At 34.7% G+C, this 21,530-nt stretch overlaps 1 protein-coding gene across 1 annotated transcript; it reads left to right on the top strand.

The window, feature by feature from the left end:
- The first annotated feature begins 2,539 nt into the window (after positions 1-2,539).
- On the top strand, positions 2,540-16,448 carry LOC306885472 (sorting nexin-27-like). Its single transcript, XM_079442012.1, has 13 exons — positions 2,540-3,030; positions 7,328-7,559; positions 7,649-7,841; positions 8,197-8,261; positions 8,344-8,448; positions 8,554-8,632; positions 10,329-10,492; positions 10,942-11,031; positions 11,860-12,009; positions 12,139-12,267; positions 12,382-12,441; positions 12,520-12,568; positions 13,791-16,448. The coding sequence occupies exons 1-13, from the start codon at positions 2,729-2,731 to the stop codon at positions 13,856-13,858; spliced, it is 1,686 nt and encodes a 561-aa protein (XP_079298138.1). The 5' UTR covers positions 2,540-2,728; the 3' UTR covers positions 13,859-16,448.
- The last annotated feature ends 5,082 nt before the right edge of the window (positions 16,449-21,530 follow it).

The following is a 21,530-nucleotide window of genomic DNA, read 5'->3' as shown; positions in this document are numbered from 1 at the left end:
AGCACAATTGCCAAGTCATCACAGTCTTGCTTACTTACACGGGGCTTTGCCAAAGTTGCTGATTTTCAGACAGTTGCCACCTTGTTTGCGCTGCTAAAAATACAAATAGCAAACCACCCCGTCAGCAAAACCAAATAATCCCAACTGCAAATAATGTTTCGTATGTTTCCTTGTATACCGCAAGAGGGCAGAGAAGACCCGTACAAGATCCATACAAAAATATCACACTCTGCAGACATGAAAAATAAAATAAAATCAGTGTCCACACCTAGGACCCTCTAGCTTTATCATTCAGTAAGCCCAACACAGAGTTGATGAATGTTATATTTTGCACAATGTTGCGTTTTCCAATATATATATATATATATATATATATATATTCCTAATTTTTTTCACCCCCCGAATATTATATTGAAAATAAATTAATTCGAAACTGGATATGGGTTTTAATAAAACAAATAATAATTTTACAACTTATTTTTATAAATTAAGTTCATAAGTTAATTTTATAATAAAGTTTAAATCTCTCAAACAGAAATGTAAATAATCAGCATTCTATTAACTTTACACAGATTTATTTATTATTAATCCACATTAATTTCTCTTTTATTACAGTTACTAAGGCAAAAAAAAATTATTTAAAGCATTAATATATATATATATATATAATTTTCTTCATCAAATATATATATATTTTATATTTTATTTCAGTTTTATTTTGATTACCAAAAATGTTTTTATAATAGCTTTTTTTACAACACTGGGTAAAGACAAAAACATATTAATAGTTATAAAATAGTCTTCATTGTGTAATTTATATCCTTTTGGTGGGGGTGGGGGGGTGACCTAGACATTTTAATTTATTTTATTTTTTATTACAAATGATTTATGTTGCTCTGAGGATGTTTTTGTTTTGTAATCTTTCCACTAAGCCACAATGGAAGTGGTTTTGCACGCTTGTGTACAGAGACTTTGTGATAGATGCACGAGCTATGAAATGCACTTCTCTATGTAAATATATATCCTGTCTTTCTCTCTGTCTGTCGACATGTCTCAGTGTGCTCAGTGCGGGTCATAGGTGAGAGTGACATTATGCAAGAATTCCTGTCTGAATCAAACGAGGTAAGTACAGTTTGTAGGCCTATGTGCAAACACAAATAGTTTTACTCAACAACACCGTTTCATCGCGTGTCTTGTGTTAAAGAACCACAATGGCATAAATGATGACGTGTTACGAATAGCACTGCCTGATAAAACCACAGCCTCAGTGAGAGTCAGAAAGAATAGCACCACTGACCAGGTCTACCAGGTAAAATATCATACACCACAGACTGACTATTCTTTTTCTTTTTTTTTTTTCTTTTTTGTTTAGTTATACTTCCAAACCCAACACCCAGTCACACACACACACACACAGACACACACACAAACCATGTTGGCTGCCATGTATGTTTTGTTGACCCTGGTTACTCTGTATCTGATTTGTCACCTGTAAACAGACTGACTATTCAAATATCAACTCAATGACTTCAACAGAAGCTCATCTGAGCCATAAACAACTATCATTTTCCATACCATTTGAACTGTGGTAACAAATAGCTACACTAGATGTCGCTCTAGCTTTATAATTCAGTATAAGCCCAACACAGAGTTGATGAATGTTATATTTTGCACAATGTTGCGTTTTCCAAAGGTATGTTGCTGTCAAATATACTGTATATAATGTAGACGTGTATTAAATGTAGGAGTAATGGAATGTAATTACACTATATTTGTGATTAAGCTATAGGCTAGTGTTTGTGCATTTATAATAAATGTATTTAGACTACTGTTTTACATATAAATAGGCCACCAAGAAACCATATAGTTGCATTTTTACCACAGTATTGAGGTGCTATATGTGTGGTTTTAACTCTGGTTATCATGATGTAAATGTATGGAAGAACAATGGTTAATTTTAATAAAACTCAAACAGTCAGAAAAATTTAATTCCACCATATAAATAAGGAGATTGTTGCAATTTTTATAGATGTTACTGATTTTGATAATGAACATAAATTTACTACTGTCGACTCAATGTCAAATGTGCATTTCTAAAGACAAAAAATATATTGTTATTATTGCATATATATATATATATATATATATATATGGGCGTGTATAATTATAATATGGGGGGGGGGCATGAAAAAAGGTTGGGTACCACTAGTCTACACAACAATTTCAATAAAAATTTAAATAAAGGTGACGTAATGTAAAAAGGATTTTTGGAGATAAATTCACAAAAACTATGAGCTAGGTGTCTGAAACCAACGTACAATGAATAATTAAATACTATTAGTGACAACTTGCCCCGGTCCCTTTTTATATTGCATTCTGTTCTGGTATCTGATGATACTTTATTCTGTTCTGGTATCTGATGATACTTTATTCTGTTCTGGTATCTGATGATACTTTTTAGCTATGGTAAAATTGTATCGCTCTAGTAGCTTTTTCTACGCAACTAACTTTCAGTTGTGCCTTGAAAACGTATATCCTCTTACATAATTCACCAAAACAAAGTGACAGGCTCCACAGAGGCTCGGCCCCATCTAAAGACACTGGACACTGTCTGTGAGGGAAAGTGAAAGAAGTATTGTGATGCTTGGGCGGGTCAAGCGTATTTCTGGCTTGTTGTTTTGAAGGCCTACGGGAGGAGAGGGGGGTAAAAAAAAAAACCTAGTTAAAGATGGCGGAAGTTGAAGGAGATGAGACTGCTCGGCCCGCAGCAGCGCCCCGCGTTAACGGATCGGGGATGGTCGGTTCTGGTAGCCAGACCCCGACCATGGTGACCTCGGGTCCCCGCGTGGTTCGGATCGTAAAGTCGGAATCGGGGTACGGATTCAACGTCCGCGGTCAAGTGAGTGAAGGCGGCCAGCTGCGGAGCATTAACGGGGAGCTGTACGCTCCTCTCCAGCATGTCAGCGCCGTGTTACCCGCGGGTGCGGCGGACCGGGCCGGTATAGTGAAAGGAGACCGAATCCTAGAGGTGTAAGTCTTTCATTTTCCACTTTATTACACATTTTAGCCTAGAAATCAGCATTGCTCTACTGTCTGTCTGTTTGACACAGCTTGTTGGCTTGACGTTATTTTTGCACGTTAGCATAGGGATCTGTGGACATGTTTAAGCTTTCGTGGCCGTGCATGCCAACACATCCCTGCTAATACAATAAACCGATCGTTATTATGTAAGACATGAGCAGATAACGCGTACTGGGAAGTTCTCGAACGCTGAACGGTTGTTGTGCAACAGGATCATTGGTTTGGTGTATTCAATACTTGTGTATGGCTCCATTGAAGCTAAAGTGTTACACATCCAGAAGAGTCTCGCACCCTGTGACTTGTTGATGCATGACAGTTGCATGATCACATGCTGTCATATTGATCTCTTATCATTGATTCAGCCGATAAATGCAGTTCCTGACACCTTAGCATCCTAAATTGTACTTGATTTCAACGTCGGTTTGCCTGGGAAGTGCATATGATTGATAATTTTAAAAAGTAAGCAGTCTATAAAAGTGTTCAGTTCATACGTGTTTTTAAATGGCCAATACCTGTATTTGGAGCTGGATAGCTGATATAATGCACATATAATAGCAAATGAGATTTCATAAAATTTATCAATTTAAAGAAACATTTTACATGATATTTAGTGATAAATATCCCAATATTTTGGACGCTTTGAGATGTCCATTTTACTGCTTTTAATAGAGCATTCCTTGTGTCAGAATTCACAATTTCTGTTTTCTGGTATTTGTTAGTGAATGCGGTGTAAAAATGGTTTCATTTCATCATACACTACGGTAGAAGGTTGTGGTCAGTAGGATTGTTTTGGTTTTGAAAGAGGTCTCGTACTTGCAGGATTCTAATAGAAAGTTCAGAAAAACAGAACATTTTGATCAAAGATTCTTTTGTAACATTATAAATGTTTTTACTTTCACCCTTGATCAAGTTGTTTCCTTGCTAAAATAGCACTTGCTTACAAAAAAACCCTATTAACCTACCTATACTTGCGCATATAACCTTGATGCCATAATTAAGCTTTATTAACCTGTACCCATATGCTTGTTTTTGGCATGGCATGTCAACCACAAATAATAGCCATTTGCTTAAACTTCACCAAAGAATATATGAAAATACATGTCTGTAAATTTTGACATTAAGCCGAATAACTGATCTTATTGATAGGCCAGTGTTAATAATATTAATTTTAAAATATCGGCTGATTACTTGGCCTTTTACTATATATTAATATTTATATAGTAGTGTAATTTGCAGTATTTACTGCATTGTGCGACTGTGTGAACCTTGAGAACAGTTTTAAGAAAGTATCTTCCTTCATATTTTGCATTATATTTTGCAGACGCTCTACATTGCATATTAATTTATAAGCTGCATTATGCATGTATAGAGCCACGCCGCTGGCCATAATTAGTCATTGGAGGTGTCACAGGTAACGTGATCAGCATTATAAAAATGAGACATATTGGGGTCACTGTTTTATCTTATGGGAAAATCAGAAGTTGAATAAGGCTTCACAAGGGCTGCAGAATGTGCTGTAGTGCTGTAGTCTTCATTATGTCAGTCCCAGTCAATAAACTCAAATGTTAGTGGTGAGCTTTTGCCAGCTTCACTCAAACCACTTTCCCCACACAGTCTTTATCACCTGAACTCGATGTGCATTACGGTCATCTAATTTGTGTGTATTACATAAACTCAAGGCATGCGTATGTAAACGAGGAAATTGTTTGTGTGCTGCACACTATTGTCAGGAGACTACAAGTGTAGGCTATTTCTATTATTATTCTGTTTTCTATATAAAAATTATGCTAAACTATTTTATAGTTCTTTTTATCACTCATTGTTATCTTTAAAACATAACTTTTATTCACATTGAGCATGATCTGATTCGATGTTGCTCATTTTATCCCATGTTGACATATTACATTCATTGAAAAAGTCATGAAAACATTTACCCCCCCCTTGAAAGGAAGGAAATGCAAAGGGTTCATAGGGACATGAAGGTTGTTACTTACTCAGCCTCGGTCAAGTTAACTTTAAAGGAATAATTCACCCAAAAATGAAAATTCTGTCATTAATTACTCACCCTCATGTCGTTCCAAACCAGTAAGACCTTCGTTCATCTTCGGAACACAAATTAAGATATTTTTGATGCATTCCGAGAGCTCTCTAACCTCCCATAGACAGCAAGGATCCTAACACCGATCAAGGCTCAGAAACGTAGCAAGGAGATCGCTAAAATAATCCATGTGACGTCAGTGGTTCAACTGTAATTTTACGAAGCTACGAGAATACTTTTTGTGCACAAAGAAAACAGAAATAATGACTTCATTCAACAATTCGTCTTCTCCGTGTCACCCTATAGCACCATTTTGGAGAGTATCACATATGTAAACAACATATGCAGTGTATGTATGCGTATACGTTTTAAACGATTTTTAAAGAATCTAACTACACTGTAAAAAAAAAAAAAACGTTGAGAGAATTTAAGAGTTTAAGGCAACTAGCTTCGGCAGATTTTTGAGTTTTCTCAACTTGTTGTTTTAAGTTTATACAACAAAAAGTTGAGAGAACTCAAAAATCTCCTACGAAAATGGGTTGAGAAAACTCGAAAATCTGCTGAAGCTGGTTGCGTAAAATTTTTTAAGTTTGCTCAACTTTTTTGTTTTTTTTTACAGTGTAGTGATTTGGGATAATAATTGCGATCTGGAATTTCAAGATTTTATTTATTTATTTTTGTAATGTTTTACCATGATCTTTTTTCTGTCTGGAAATATTCTTAATACGTAAAAGGATTCATCAGCCCAAGGCTGATTTCCTGAGGAACTCCTTTGAGGAAGAAGGAGTGGGTTTACAAACCCAAGTTTATTTATGAGCGTTGAGCTGTTTTTCCATTTAGTTTTTGGTGTCTCTTCAGTCCTCAGGTCAATCATATAAACATGAATATGTTGAAGAAGGAAAAGAAAATGAATGTGGTATGCTTATAATAGCCTATATCAAGTTTTTTCTTTTTAGCAGTTAGCAGTACTTCCAGTCTGAAATGAGGAAGTTTACAGTAGGGAATCATTGCAATCACTAGCTGGTCATGTGAATGTCATGTTACACAACAGTTTGTTCCTGTTCCAAACTCGTTATTCAGCATGTTCAAGTTTTCAAGCACGTGATTTTATATGGATCCATCTGATTAAAGTATGACACCTTGGCATAAGAGATCCTATCTTAAGAGAACCTAAGTGTCAAATTTTATGTTTTTTATTTGTTAAAAAAAGTGTTCCTATTATGCAATAATATGCTAATAATGTTTATCCCAACTGGGGGATGTAAATCAATTATTCCTGAAGAATTTTAGATTTTTAATTTCCCTCTCCCGTTTAATATAATCAGATCACTAATGGATTTGTTTCTGTGGTAGTGTTTCACTGTCATGAAATATATGGTCTCCCTCCATCTGTCACCTGGTTTATGAATTAGTGATGGTGGTAATAATAAGTGATGGGCAGGTGGCATGTGCTTTCTCTGTCATTGTTTGTGGACTCGTGCATATGCAATATTAATTCATAACTAAATGAAGATCCCAATGACCCTTAACCTTTATTAACTGAAAAACTCAACCAGCTGCAAAAAAAAAAAATTCTAACTAGAGACTTTTTAAAAAAGACATCATCAAGTCCCTAAATGAAATGTAGACTACTTGTTTGTTTCCGCAAATGGTATAGTGGCTTATTACACCAGTTGAAAGAGAGTAACTTTGTCTTAATAAAGAAGAAACAATGTTTGAATTGTTTTATTATTTAAGTTCTCATCTCTTGATGCAGATGTCCATCTGTATGTTAAAGGGCTTATTTGCATGCAAGTTACAGTTAAACGTAAAATAAAATAAAAAATGTCACATTTTTGTTCAGCGTCATCAAATGCAAATATTGAGTTCATTGATGATAATAATAAGAAATGTTTCTTGAGTACCAAATCAGCAAATTAGAATGATTTCTGAAAGATCATGTGACAATGAAGACTGGAGTAAAGGCTGAAAATTCAGCTTTGCCATCACAAAAAAACTGCATTTTAAAAATATTAAAATGGAAAATATTTATTTTAACTTTTTAAGTATTTAATAATATTTCACAATTTTATTGTTTTGACTGTAACACAAATGCAGCCCTGGAGAGCGTAGAGAGACTTCTTTCAAAAGCATAAAAAAATGTAACTGACCGCATCTTAATATTTCACCTCTGTAACTTGACACACTTTTTTTGCGTCTCTCCTGCAGTAATGGGGTGAGCGTGGAGGGGGCGACGCACAAGCAGGTGGTGGATCTGATCAGAGCTGGAGAGAGGGAGCTGGTGTTGACCGTACTCTCTGTGCCGGCACAGGAAGCGGACGGACTTGAAGGTGGTGAGGAAAGCGCAATGCAGCCCAATTATGACTACAGCGACAAGCAGGCCGTCCCCATTTCAATCCCCACATACAAACATGTGGAACAGCACTCAGAGAAGTTTGTGGTGAGTCATGTAGAAAGAACGAAAGCTTTTTACTTTTTGGCTGTTGTTTAGTGCTGATAATCTTTGTGTTCTTGCTCCTCCTGTCTTAGGTTTTTAATGTGTACATGTCGGGCACACAGCTGTGCTCGAAGCGTTACCGGGAGTTCGCAATACTTCATCAGAACCTGAAGAGAGAGTTTTCCAACTACAATTTCTCAAAGCTGCCAGGGAAATGGCCCTTTTCTCTGTCTGAACAGCAGCTGGACGCTCGCAGGAGGGGGTTGGAAGAATACCTGGAGAGAGGTGAGACAGAGGACAGAGAGTGGAGGAAATAAAATGTCAAATGAACCTCCAGCCTTTAATTCTTATGTATTACTTTTTGACCTGGACATTTTATTTTGTTTTATTTTATTTTATTTTTTGTCAGACTGTCCAGATTTTAGACTGTGATTTAATTTTAATTACACATTAATTGATTTTTATTACAAATGATTTATGTTGTTTTGAGGATGTTTTTGTTTTGTAATCTTTCCACTAAGCCACAATGGAAGTGGTTTTGCACGCTTGTGTACAGAGACTTTGTGATAGATGCACGAGCTATGAAATGCACTTCTAAATATATATCCTGTCTTTCTCTCTGTCTGTCGACATGTCTCAGTGTGCTCAGTGCGGGTCATAGGTGAGAGTGACATTATGCAAGAATTCCTGTCTGAATCAAACGAGGTAAGTACAGTTTGTAGGCCTATGTGCAAACACAAATAGTTTTACTCAACAACACCGTTTCATCGCGTGTCTTGTGTTAAAGAACCACAATGGCATAAATGATGTCGAGTTACGAATAGCACTGCCTGATAAAACCACAGCCTCAGTGAGAGTCAGAAAGAATAGCACCACTGACCAGGTCTACCAGGTAAACTATCATACACCACAGACTGACTATTCAAATATCAACTCAATGACTTCAACAGAAGCTCATCTGAGCCATAAACAACTATCATTTTTCCTTCCTTTTCAGGCTCTTGTCGTGAAGGTTGGGATGGACAGCATCATGGCCAGTTACTTTGCTCTCTTCGAAGTTATTAACCACTCGTTTGGTGAGCAATCGCTCCATTTTCCTTCAAGCATTTATGTTTTGAAACAGTGTCTGACTCTTAGGTTAAACTTTTAGGTTTTCACTGTGGAAATCGGTTGACCTTGTTATGAAGTCAAAAGTAATTGTATTTATGATTCTTATTAAGAGCAATTAAACTGCCGCTTTGTGATACCTTCTTAATCAAATGTTTTGACCCAGCTGGCAAGCTCAGATAAGGTGTTACCCCAGCACATAAAGGACACCGGGCCTTGTTAATGGAGCATGAACAGAACACATTTCAGTGTAAATAATTAGCAAAACCCTTTTTATGTAGACTTACAGAACACTCTCAAAGAAAAAGTTACAAAACTATCACTGGGGTGGTACCTTTTAAAAACATACTAATATGTAATTTTAAAGTAGTTCTATCATGACAACTCTTTAGAAGATTTTAGCAAGGTAATGGATATGACAATGTTAATGTATTTGGTCTTGGCAGAATAGATATGCTATGCTGCTGAGTTGCTGCTGCTGTTGGTTATTGCTGTGGTTGTAGATTATTGCTGCTGCTACTGCAAAACAAGTACAGGAACTTGCTACTGCCAATGCATACGCTCATATGCTGCTATGAGTATTTAAGACATACTGTTGCTGCACAAATATTATATATAATAACCTGTAGCAGATCTATACAGGTGGAGCTGGGGACGTTGGAGGGTTTCAAAAGGAACTCTGAAATGCTCTAGTGGATGCTAACCAGCCATTTAAATGTAAAAGAGAAAGCTTATTGGCTGTGTATGCAGCATGAACCAATCAGCTTATGCCAAGTAGTTTAACGCTGTGAATATTATCAATTTGCATTAACGACCAATCTGCCTTCTCCATCTAGTTGCATAACAGAACTTGACCTTAGGGTACTGCCCAGTGACCTTTGTTTCTGAAAGTGAGGAATGTTTTGGTGTTTTTTTTGTCTGTAAATAATGAACATGTGGTTATGCTACATATGATGGCTAAATGGTTCTAAGTATCAAATATAGTGTAGAAACGCATGACTTGTGTGGGGCTTTCGAGCTTCAAAAATGCAGAAAGTGTACCAGAAGAGTATGATTAAAGTGGTCCATGTAAATTTTGCACTATTCCCAGTTAAAAAGTATTATTATTATTACTATTATTATTATATTTTAAAATATAATTTATTCTTGTGATGCCAAAGATTAATTTCAGAAATATTTATTATTATTACTAATGTTGAAAACAGTTGTACTGTTTATATTTTTGTTGAAACTGTAATACCATGTTTTCAGAATTCTTTGATAAATGGAAAGAATTTGAATTAAACTTAATTTATAATTTATTACTTTGAAAAAAAACTTACTGACCCCAACTTTTTAAGATTTTCAGTGAATTACAAGATTTAGTAACACTTTATTTTAAGGTGTCCTTGTTACACGTTACATGTACTTACTATTGTAATGGCAATACATTATGCATAATTACATGCAAGTAACCCTAATCCTAACCCTAAACATATAGTACATACATGTTGTTTATTAATATTACTCAGTACTTAAATGTATAATTAAGTGTAATTAAATGTATAACCCAATATTTAATTTTGTTCATAATACAAAGCTGAAGTCTAATGAATTAGATTGACCATAAATCAAACTGTTTGTATGCGCAGTTTACTGAAAATCCCTCTTTTTCTGTGTTGTCAGTGCGCAAATTGGCTCCTAATGAGTTTCCGCACAAGCTCTATGTTCAGAACTACACATCTGCTGTGCCCGGGACGTGTCTCACAATGCGGAAGTGGCTCTTCAGCACACAGGAAGAGGAACTGCTGCGGGACAACCCTGTCGCCCTGCACTACTGCTTCCATCAGGTCAGTCCCAATGGCCTTAGCCAGTGCTTTACTGTCAGTTCTTTCCTTCATTGCAAATTATATATATATATATATATATATATATATATATATATATATATATATATATATAGATAGATAGATACATATATATTGTCTCCAGACTTTTAAAACTGTCTTTATGACGGACACTTGTAGACTAAAACAATAAGTACAAACACATTACAAGAAATGCAGACCATAAACAGCACAAATGGACTTTGTACAGCTAGCAAGGTGTCTGGTTAATGTCTCATCTATTACCACACCTGCTCATTTACATTTTATTCAACATATTTGTATAGCTGAAGTCATATAAGATGCCTCTAAAACAAATTCATGGTTTTCACTCAAACAGCTCTTCAGCTTAACCTCATATAATCATATCAGTCAGAGCTATTCATCTTTTACATTCTGTGTTTTTTTTTCAGGCACAGGATGATGTGAAGAAGGGATTCATTAAAGCAGAGGATAAAGCGTACCAGCTGCAAAAATTAGCAGAACAGAGAAAGATGACCACGGTCTCTCATACTTTATCCATCATAAAATTCTGCATAGAAATGCTATTTATCTTTTTGTTGAAACCTGTCAATAAAACGTCCAGGCCCCACTTCACCTCAAAATCAAATAAAAATGATAAGAAAAATAAAATCACAAATTAAAAGCAAACGTTTTCAGTATATTTCCCTCAAAAATTCGAATTACTCTAAAGCAAAAAAAAAAAACTTTATCATTAGTGTAATGTAAAAATACATATAAAATATGGCACAAATTGTATATTTGTACACTCAGTTTTTATTGATATTTTGAATTGTTTTCAATTGCTTGTTTTTTTTTTCAGTTTAACGTTTAGTAATTTTATGTTTTTGTCATTTGTATTATTAACATGTTTGTATTGTGCCCAGTGTTTTTAACTAAAACTAAAAATATATAAAACATTGTTAATTGAAATAAAACAAATACTATATTAGATGGAAAAACTATAAATAAACATAAAAATGCTGCCTTGGCACCTTTTGAAACAAAAGATGTTGAAGTCCTAAAATTACTCAGTCACTATTAGTAAATGTGTGTATCTCTATATATATATATATATATATATATATATATATATATATATATATATATATAAAAAATTAGTTTTTTTGTTTTAGTTAAAAACACTGGGCACAATACAAACATGTTAATTGTTCTAAAATAGTCTTCATAGTACATTTTCTTCTTCTTTCTTTTTTTTGTGGCGAATGTGACCTGGACATTTGACCTTTTTGTCACAAAGCAAAAGCATTTAATAACACATTTTGTGTTAACATAAAATAAACATTTGTGTGTTTGTACTTTGTTTTCAGTATCTGAGTCTTTTGCGCTCATGTGAGGGATATAACGAGGTGACGTTCCCTCACTGTGCATGTGACTCACGGAGGAAAGGCCATGTGATCACAGCCATCGGCATGAAGCATTTCAAACTGCACGCCTGCACAGAGGATGGCACTCTTGAGGTGGGCAAATGATACCTACATTATTTTTAGTCCCAGAATGATTCATTTGCCTCTATATATATTAAAGCATATCACCGAATTCTGTGAGAAGATGTTTTGCCATAGTAATACTTTATCTGTGACTCACAGAATCAGGTGATCATCTTTGAATGGTCAGAGATGCAAAGATGGGATACAGATGAAGAGGGTATGGCCTTCTGCTTTGAATATGTGCGCGGAGAAAAGAAACCTCGCTGGGTCAAAATATTCACTCCTTATGTAAGTCACCCAAAAATGAAAATTAAAGCTTCATCATTTACCTGTTGAATTGTTTCGTAAAACATTTTGAACGGAAATAGTCCCTGAATTGTGTGCTTGTGTTCCCCTCTCCAGTTTAACTACATGCACGAGTGCTTTGAGAGGATTTTCTGTGAGCTCAAATGGAGGAAAGAGGTATTAATAACTAGAGTTAGAGTTTCTTTACCTTTCTTGTCATTTGTTATTAATGAGTTTCTTTTTGATATGTTAAAGGTTGAAGACGAGGCCTCAGACAAAGGCAATAAGAACTTTAGTAATAATGGTAAGAAGAAAACCTTTTGCCCTCATTTGCACTGAAACCTGAAATACTGGTTCATTCTTACCACACTTACTTTATAAGTATCAAGTACAGAGTCACATGTCATGTGTGTGATGATCATTTGAAGCGTCAGTGCATAAAATGAACCCTGCACCTTCTCGAAAGATCAAATAATGGAAATTTATTCCTTTATTATGTAAAACAAAATGCAGGAAACGGATTGATTCAGAACTGTAGGCTAGCACAGATTGGAAATACTCCAGCAAATGTGCTTTTTATTATTGAACACTGCTTAATTAATTGAGCAAATAATAAATTGGCATATTTTATTTGTGCTTGTGCAATAGAAGTGAATATGTGAAATTATACAATAAATTGTAATGGTTTCTGTACTACATTTATAATAATATACATTTATATTAATTAAATAATTTGATCATATACTCATTTAAATATAAAGATAATTATATCTTTGATTTTTTTATTATATCTTTAAATGTAAAGATAATTATACTTTTTTTATTATAATGGATAATATATAATATGTACAAATATTTTTAAATATAAAGATTATTTAATAAATTTTATATATGAAACAATATCAATTTGAACAAATATACTATAGTTAAATATGAAGTATAATAATTATTAAATAATCTTTCCATTTAAAAATATTTCTAAATAATGTATTAAAATTATAATGTGTGTGTGTGTGTGTGTATATATATATATATATATATATATATATATATATATATATATATATATATATATATATATATATATATATAAGTAAAGTAAATCTGAAGATTATTTAATACATTTTGTGATACATTATCATTTGTAATAAATATAAAATATTATAAATATTTTAAAATATAGTTATATATAATTTTTAAATGTAAAAAATATTATTATTATTATTATTATTATTAAAAACTAGCATACATATGTTTTATTGTGTATTTATTTTTAAACATTTATATACAGTATAATATTTTGCATTTGTTTCGATGGGTGATACAACATTCCCTTATACTAAACTATACGGAGATAAAGTGAGTAGTATTCACCATCATGTCAACCCACTGAAAATGACGGATGTCTTCTGTCATTGGAGTGTAAATGTGATTTTAAACTTGGTGGACCTATAAAACAGAAAGCAGAATTGATAAAAGATCTATTAATTGTTCAATAAAGCTAATGACACGATTCTGTATTGCAGATTACCTCTCGCCGCTGGAGCAGCAGAAGGGATGGTGCCACCTAGGGGGCGAGATTGCCACTTCCTAAAACTCCTCTCTAGAGCCCCTGTGGAATTGCGCTGGATCATCACACTAGAGCAGACCATAATGACCATCTTACCACGGCAACACCCTAGCGACGCCATACCAACCACGTTTCCCACGGAGACAAAAGTGTGCCTTTCATATGCAGAGTGTTCCATATGACAACAACGGCAACGCAAAATGCCATCACCGTGGCAAAGCAGACGCATAACTATCGCTGCGGGGATGTTTCGCACCAATGGGTTCTGCTGTCATTTCATCAATAGATACTTTGAACTCGCATAAATACATGTAAAATACCACATAGGACGAGACCTAAAGATCTTCCACGCCGTCGGTTTAGAAGACACGCTCTTCTGTAAGTCTACTTTAGAGCACTGTTATCACGGCAGCGAAGTAACGAATGACCACTTTGTGATTTGAACAGCAGCCGCTATTGCAACTGTTCAAAAAAATCGATATATACGGGAGGGGGAAGTCATGCCTTAACAAAAATTAATTTGTGTAGCAAGGTCACCGTAATACAGTATCTTTCTAAAATTATATTGTGATGGCATTATTGCTTGATTTTCCCCAGTATTGCTGACTAAAATTAGTTAATTTTCATCTTATTTCCCATTAAATGAGGAGTTAATAAGTGTGTGGGAGCAGTGAGAAGTGTGTGTGTGTGTGTGTGGAGTGACAGGACAGGTGTAGTTTGCATAAGCGACCTGTAGGGGGTCCCAGCATCAAACACACAAGCAGCTGCGCTCAGGATACAGTTGTTTTTGCATCCAGTTTATTTGTTGGTCTCAGAGGAAACATCATGGAGTCTTCGTCTGAGTTAGTTTTAGTGTTATTTATTGTTTAAGACTGCAGAGGCTTCCCTTGCTCAGTCATAGAGAGACCGCAGCACCACACACCGTACCTGCTGACAGGATCTGAAGTGGAAAAACAAGGGATAGATTGGGAATATCAGAATAGTTTGCACGGTGTTTATTTTCTTATATGGTTTGAGGAACAAGAATTGAGGCAGCAGGCAACTACTTCAAATTAATTTACAAATTTTTCTGTTTCTCTTTCTTTCTTTAACGTGTAAGTAGAGAACCAGAGCTTAAAATATAGTGTAGCCAATAAGATATACCATAAAGGACCTTAGTGGGCCCCCCTTGACACAGGAACAGGCACATTTTGACCATTTTCTTAAAGGAATAGCTCACCCGAAAATGAAAATGTACTCATTCTCAGTTCGTTTCTTCTTTGCTTTTCACTTCACAAGATGTAAATTGATGGACTGGAGTTGTGTGGATTATTGTGGTGTTTTTATCAGCTGTTTGGACTCTCATTCTGACGGCACCCATTCACTGCAGAGGATCCACTGGTGAGCAAGTGATGCAAGGCTTAATTTCTCCCAAATTTATTTACATTTTGGATGGCCTGAGGGTGAGTAAATATTCAGTCAATTTTCAATTTGGGGTGAACTGTTCCTTTAACAGACATGCATGTCTAAAGCTTTGCATTCCAGCACAATACAGTGATAAATCAGCTTATCCTCATCCAAATGCTTAAGCCACCTTGGCTACGATGCCCTGATCAATAAGTGAGTTTGTAATATATATATATGTGTGTGTGTTCTACATCAGATTGCTCTCTGGTTAGAGTAAAGGCTCCTGTTATAGCAGCACAGTAGCAGCTATGGTCTAAGCATATTTACAAAAACTTCATTTGTGTATTCGGTCCCGATTATTTCTGTATATGATTAGTTCAGCCAGTTTATCAATGTGAATGAAGAAAAAAAAAAAAAAAGACCTGTGTGTTATGCTTGTGTAATTTGTCTTTTCGTCAGGAGTGCAAGTGCTACACTTTTTGTATTGTTCGGAAATGTCAAAAGTGTTCCACCTTGTAATGTTCACCAGCGCTATAAAATATTAATTGTTTGGTCAGTGTTTCTTATTTTGTGTCAATGTGCCAGGGGAAAAAAAAAAGAAAATGAATGTACCAGAATGTATTTATAACATGGATGATTTTTTTTTTATATATTAACTTGAACTGCAACCATTTAAGATCATCATAACGCTTCAGTTAAAACTTAAGACACTAACCAGCTTTTAACCTCCCACATAGTGTTGTCTTAACTTTAGGCCCACCTTGAAAGTATTATTAATGTTTTGAGTGTTTTCCCCAAAATTGGTGTGTCGAGTCGATTACTGGCAAGTTCAACGGCTAGATGTCTTTGTTCTGCGCTTCATCTGTACATTTTACTGCTGATGTGTAGTACTGACAGAGTCTTTGTAGCTTTTCTGACTGAAAACATTCATTTATTTTTCTGCTAAATCAAGGGGATTGAAACAAGGCCTTTGCTGTGGTGGGTTTAGAAAGGGGCTTTGTATGGAAAAAGATATAATGCATACGTGAAGGAGATAAACAGGCGTGCATTATTTCATGTAGCCTAGATAATGGCATAAATTAACAAAAATATCGGAATACAATAGTTTTATATCTGAAATGCGTGAAGGTTAAACTAACCAGAGTTATAAAACATGAAAAAAACTTTGAAGAAACATCATGTAGGTTGAAACATTGTAACATACTATTTTAAATAAAATGACCTATTGAAAAAAAAAAATAAGTTAATGTGTTATTTGTTGTTTGATTTCTCTGCAAGCCATTTTTAGTGCACCCTAGCCTGTTAGTAACCAATTACATTAATGCATTTGAATTAATATATGGACATTTATGAGTGCGAGTCAAATTGCATGCACTTTGGTGAAGTACATTTATGAAACGCAGTAAAGTATAACCTCTATTGAAACTTACACCTGATTAAGTTGCAACAGAACTAAGCAGTGTGTGCCAACTGTGTTGGCACTGAAGACTTTGATAGAATGGCTTTTTAATTAGTGATAGAAGTGGCATTCATTTTTAATGATCATTATTACATAAATGAGTCTGCTCCTGGGTAATGATTACGATATTTTTCAAGGTAGGTATACAATTATATAGGCAATTATATGTGATCATGTACAACCATCTCATTTTTTAATGCTGTAGGTTTTGTAAACAATCTGACAGCGACCCTATTAACCAATCATAAAATGGGGCGGGGCTACTCATCGGCTCGACCAATAGAAAATAAGAATCATATTGGGAATTGGGTTTAGAAATATCATAACTTTGTAGTTTGGTTCTGATAATGGCGCACATATCTCTCACAGCTGTTACTTTTGATTGCTGTTTACCTTTATCATCTCAACAACACTTGGCAGACTTAAAAACAGGAAAAGGCACTGCACCTTAAGGTATGTCATATCTGTTAATGCAAAATACGTTTAAGTCAAATGACCTGAAAAAGTAGTTATGTAGGCTATGCTTCAAAACAACATAGCACCTTTAAGAATTATTTCAAATAAACAATGAAACAATAAAATTCATAACGGTATTCATAACAAGAATATATCTCATTGCTGTGATTCCCACCTTAAGAAAAAATATAATTCTGTAAGTCATAATAATGAGATACTTTCTCGTGTGGGATGCTGAAGACCAAGCGGTTGCCGTGGTAACGAACAATGATGCTTTGTGCTTTTGAAATGAGAAGTCTTTATGAAGCATGTGATGCATGAAAGGGACCGCTAATAAAACTAATAGATCAAAGAAATAGACATCTATAAATTAAGTTTATATGCGTAATGGCTTTCATTTCTTCATAAAATGCCTGTATTTCTTAACTGAAATATTAGTCTGGAATATTTGAAGCCGTAACTATCTGGCAGAGTAACTTGCTGGTACGTGCAACAAATTAACAAGACTACATGCAGAATATTTATCTGAAATCGTTATTTAATGATAGGTTATACAGTTTTAGTTTACAGAACAAATGTTTGCGGTGTTCCTGCATGGCTTTGACCAGCAGATGTCGCTAGCGTGCCGCCACTCATGCACTGCGCATGCGCGAAGTAAGTCTTTCGAGAAAGTTTCTCATTATTACGAGAAAATAAGTAATTATTACGAGAAACTAAGTTATTATTATGAGAAAATAAGTCATTATTACGAGATTATTACGGGATATAATTATGAGAAAGTATTATGACTTACAGAATGATATTTTTTCTTAAGGTGGCGGGAACGGGCTTCCGTACTCATGCGCAACCACTTGGGAAATAATTTGCCTCAAACCAGCTAAATATTTGAATGAAATTTAATTTATTTATTATCACAAGGACTCCAGGGATTTAACAAGTGAATTAGCCACACAAGCACGCGCCTGCCTGAATGTCAATATGAGCAGAGAGTTCAACAGGCAGATATGTTTCAGTAGACCAATTACTATATCACACAAAAAACAGCTTTCAGCAGATAAAAGACAAGGCTACAGCTAGTGCATGATATTACATATTTGTGCTGTTAACTGGATATTAACTGGATATACTCATCTAGATTCATCTAGACAAAAACTCGTGGTATTTATACGCAAAAATGGACTTTGGCGTGTATGCTACGCGATGTGTAGAATCAGGGTTGTGGGGTAGAATTTGTTGGCGTGCATATAAACTGCGTATAATATGCACGCCAACAAATTTCGTATCGTATGCACGAGAAAACTGCGTATTATATGCACGCCAAAGTAAAAAAAATTCGTATCAGTACCACTAGTTTTCGTTTTTATTTGGCGTACCATTTTCATGAAAGTTTAAATTATGTGAGTAGAAAAAATAATGCAAAATTATACACGAGACATTAAACAAACACACTGATGCAGGAAATTGATTGCATGAGACAGCCATTAAATATATTAGAAAGACATGAGGGTGAGAATAATTTGCTTCATTTATGGAAATATTCTCCTGGTGTAGAGAAACTGTCAAGTACACAAGTGTCAAGTGGGGTTATTGAAGTAAATAATTAAAACTAAAATCAAAACCATATAATTAATTACTAGAAATACATAACTGTTAAACTAAATCAATGTATTGAAAATATTATTTTATTTCAGCTAGTTGCCAAGGAAACTATTTTCATTGAGTTGAACTTGATGTACATAGAATGCCAATGATAATTAAAACAAAACAAAACAAAACATCAGTTTTTGTGTTTCTGCCACAGAATAAAAATAAGGTAATTGAGTTTGCCGTTCTCCTGTAGTTTGTCTGAATTTAATTTATAGTACATACGTGGATACTTATATGGTATTAATGGTCAAGCTCTTCATTCAGTTTAGTGAGTCTTCATAAACAAATGATTCATGAGCTGGATTTTTTTATTGAATAAACACACAGCATGCGCAGTTTTGAGTCAGTTTTGAGTCAGTTCTTTGATTGAATGAATCAGACTGACTCATACTGAATTTAATCCAACAGAGCGTTTTCTGAATCAACATCTGGTTCACTTATTTCTGACTGATTGTCCATATGACAATGATTGAAATAGCTGATTTTCAGCATTACATGACATTTTACACTATAACCCATGCTGTGCACATAAACATAGGTACTTAAGAGACTTTAGCACGCTCCGCCCTCTACATACATAATTACATCATCATAAAAGCACTGTAAAGTTAAGAGGGATCGAGAATGTAATAAATTGCCGTTGCAGGATTGAAGGATGAAGCTGTCCATGGGGTTAGAGGGAATCAATACAGCTCTAAAGTGCAACGATCTGCAGAGGTCAAACTGGATGAAGTGTCCGTCCGCTTCACCTCAGATCTCAGCTGTCTGAAGAGTCTTTGCCTATAAGTGCTTGATGCTTGAACTATTAGAGTCTCAAGGAGGGATACTGTGTTTGAGAACGCGCAGTGGTCACTCCGCTGGACTGAAGGTGTTTTAGTGAGCCAAATCAGTGCTAACAAATGCTCCCATGAGACAGTCATCAATCCTGGAAGCATTCTCACTGCATCTTTATTCTATTGCTTTTACATATTACAGTGCTGTTATCTTATGCTAATTATATATATATATATATATAATATTATGTATTAAATTTAATCATAAAAGTACTGTAACATGTAAGAGGTTTAGATATTAATGTAATGTTATTATTATTATTATAACGTGAAATATTTGCATTTTAAATAATTATTACTATTATTAATACATATTATTATGATAATAATAACATGTAAAATGTTTTCATTGTTATTTTTACTACTATTATTAAATGTTAAAAAATACAAACAAATAAAAGTTTTAAACATTTTAAACCTAAATAAACTTTAATTAAACTTTACCTAATTTGATATGATATAATCATAGGATCATCATGGGATTTTATTTTATAAATATTCTATTCTTTATCCTTTTTCGTTTGTTTAGATAAGATACAAAAAGGGATACGGTGATAGAGTCATCTTAAAAAATATTTTCCAAATAATATTTTCACAAACTTATGTGTAAACCTTATAAATCATCACTGGGAGTTTGAAGCATTAAAAAGTTTGAAAACCCCTGACCTACAGAACACATAAAATTCTCTCACTTATCTTTATTCATTCCTTCCACATTCATTTACAGACCTGCATCTTTATATCTTGTTTTATTTTTCCCTAAACAGCCCCATCCCTTTCTCTCAATCACTCTCTCTGCCTCTCCCTTGTCATTATTATCGACCGTGCCCATCTTACCCCGTTAATTAAAAGCCATTGATCGCCGGCTGCACGCCAGCAATATTGTGGACGGCGTCACAGGAGGAGCCATTCAGAGATCAGCCGATATGTGTTTGTGTGTCAGTCTTTAAGAGGGACAATGAATGACACTGAAAAAAGAACAGACAATTAACAAATTTAGAGAGCAAATATTCATGCATCTTCAAATATTGCTGCCTTTCTTGAGAGCAGATTGCTTGTTATCAACATGCTTCCACCCTGTTACCCTCTTACCTGATAAGGACAAATTGATCTGATTTTAAACTGACTTTATGCATTTAAGGCTCATTAAGGATTCAATTTCACACTTTGTCGCACCATTTTGAGCCCTCGTTCTCACTTGCAGTACACATAGTTATATAGTTATAAATCCTATAGATCTTTACAGTTACATTCAGTTCTTTATATTTCATGCACACCGAGAAGCCAATCTATCAATCTAATAACCACAGTATCGTCATTGATGCTCAAATCCACAATAGTTTTACCTTCACACAAGACTAGCTCCGTCCTTCTCCGGCTCATGCACACAATCATCATCTCTGGCATATCTCTGCAAAAAACGTGTGCCATCACCTTTATTTGCCACACATACCCACTCTTATTCCCCTATATCCTCTTTTTCTCCATCTGAGTGAGCACGGTAAATCTGGACAAGTCAATGTGCCAGCACAGCACATTCACGGAGAGAGGCGAGTGAATTACTCTGGCAGACGAGCCATGGCTGCTGCAGTAATGGCAGACACATGCAATCTTTATTCATTGATGCACTGACTGAGAGCCATAGTGCATGTTGGGATAGGAAATTGAGCTATATAGAATTTCAACTCTGTGGGGATGTCTCATCATAATGTTGTCAAAATTGCAACGGACATTTACTTTTCTAAAATGCCATTTTTGGCCCAGCACTCTGAAAATGGTTAGAAACTGTATTATCACAAAATTTACTGTCACATAACAAGTTTTGACAACAACCTTTACATTAATTAATTAACAGATTCATCCACACTTTGATATTCATTCATAAATGTTTATTTAATTTAGAAATACATTTTAT

Source organism: Barbus barbus (assembly GCF_936440315.1).
Source record: "Barbus barbus genome assembly, chromosome: 19".
NCBI lineage: Eukaryota > Metazoa > Chordata > Actinopteri > Cypriniformes > Cyprinidae > Barbus > Barbus barbus.
This window is presented reverse-complemented; position numbering and strand designations above follow the sequence as displayed.

Coding starts and splice junctions, on each gene's coding strand:
- LOC306885472 (XM_079442012.1), top strand. CDS start 2,729: ATGGCGGAAGTTGAAGGAGATGAGACTGCTCGGCCCGCAGCAGCGCCC. Junction 3,031..7,327: donor GGAGACCGAATCCTAGAGGT/GTAAGTCTTTCA, acceptor TCTCTCCTGCAG/TAATGGGGTGAGCGTGGAGG. Junction 11,032..11,859: donor AACAGAGAAAGATGACCACG/GTCTCTCATACT, acceptor CTTTGTTTTCAG/TATCTGAGTCTTTTGCGCTC.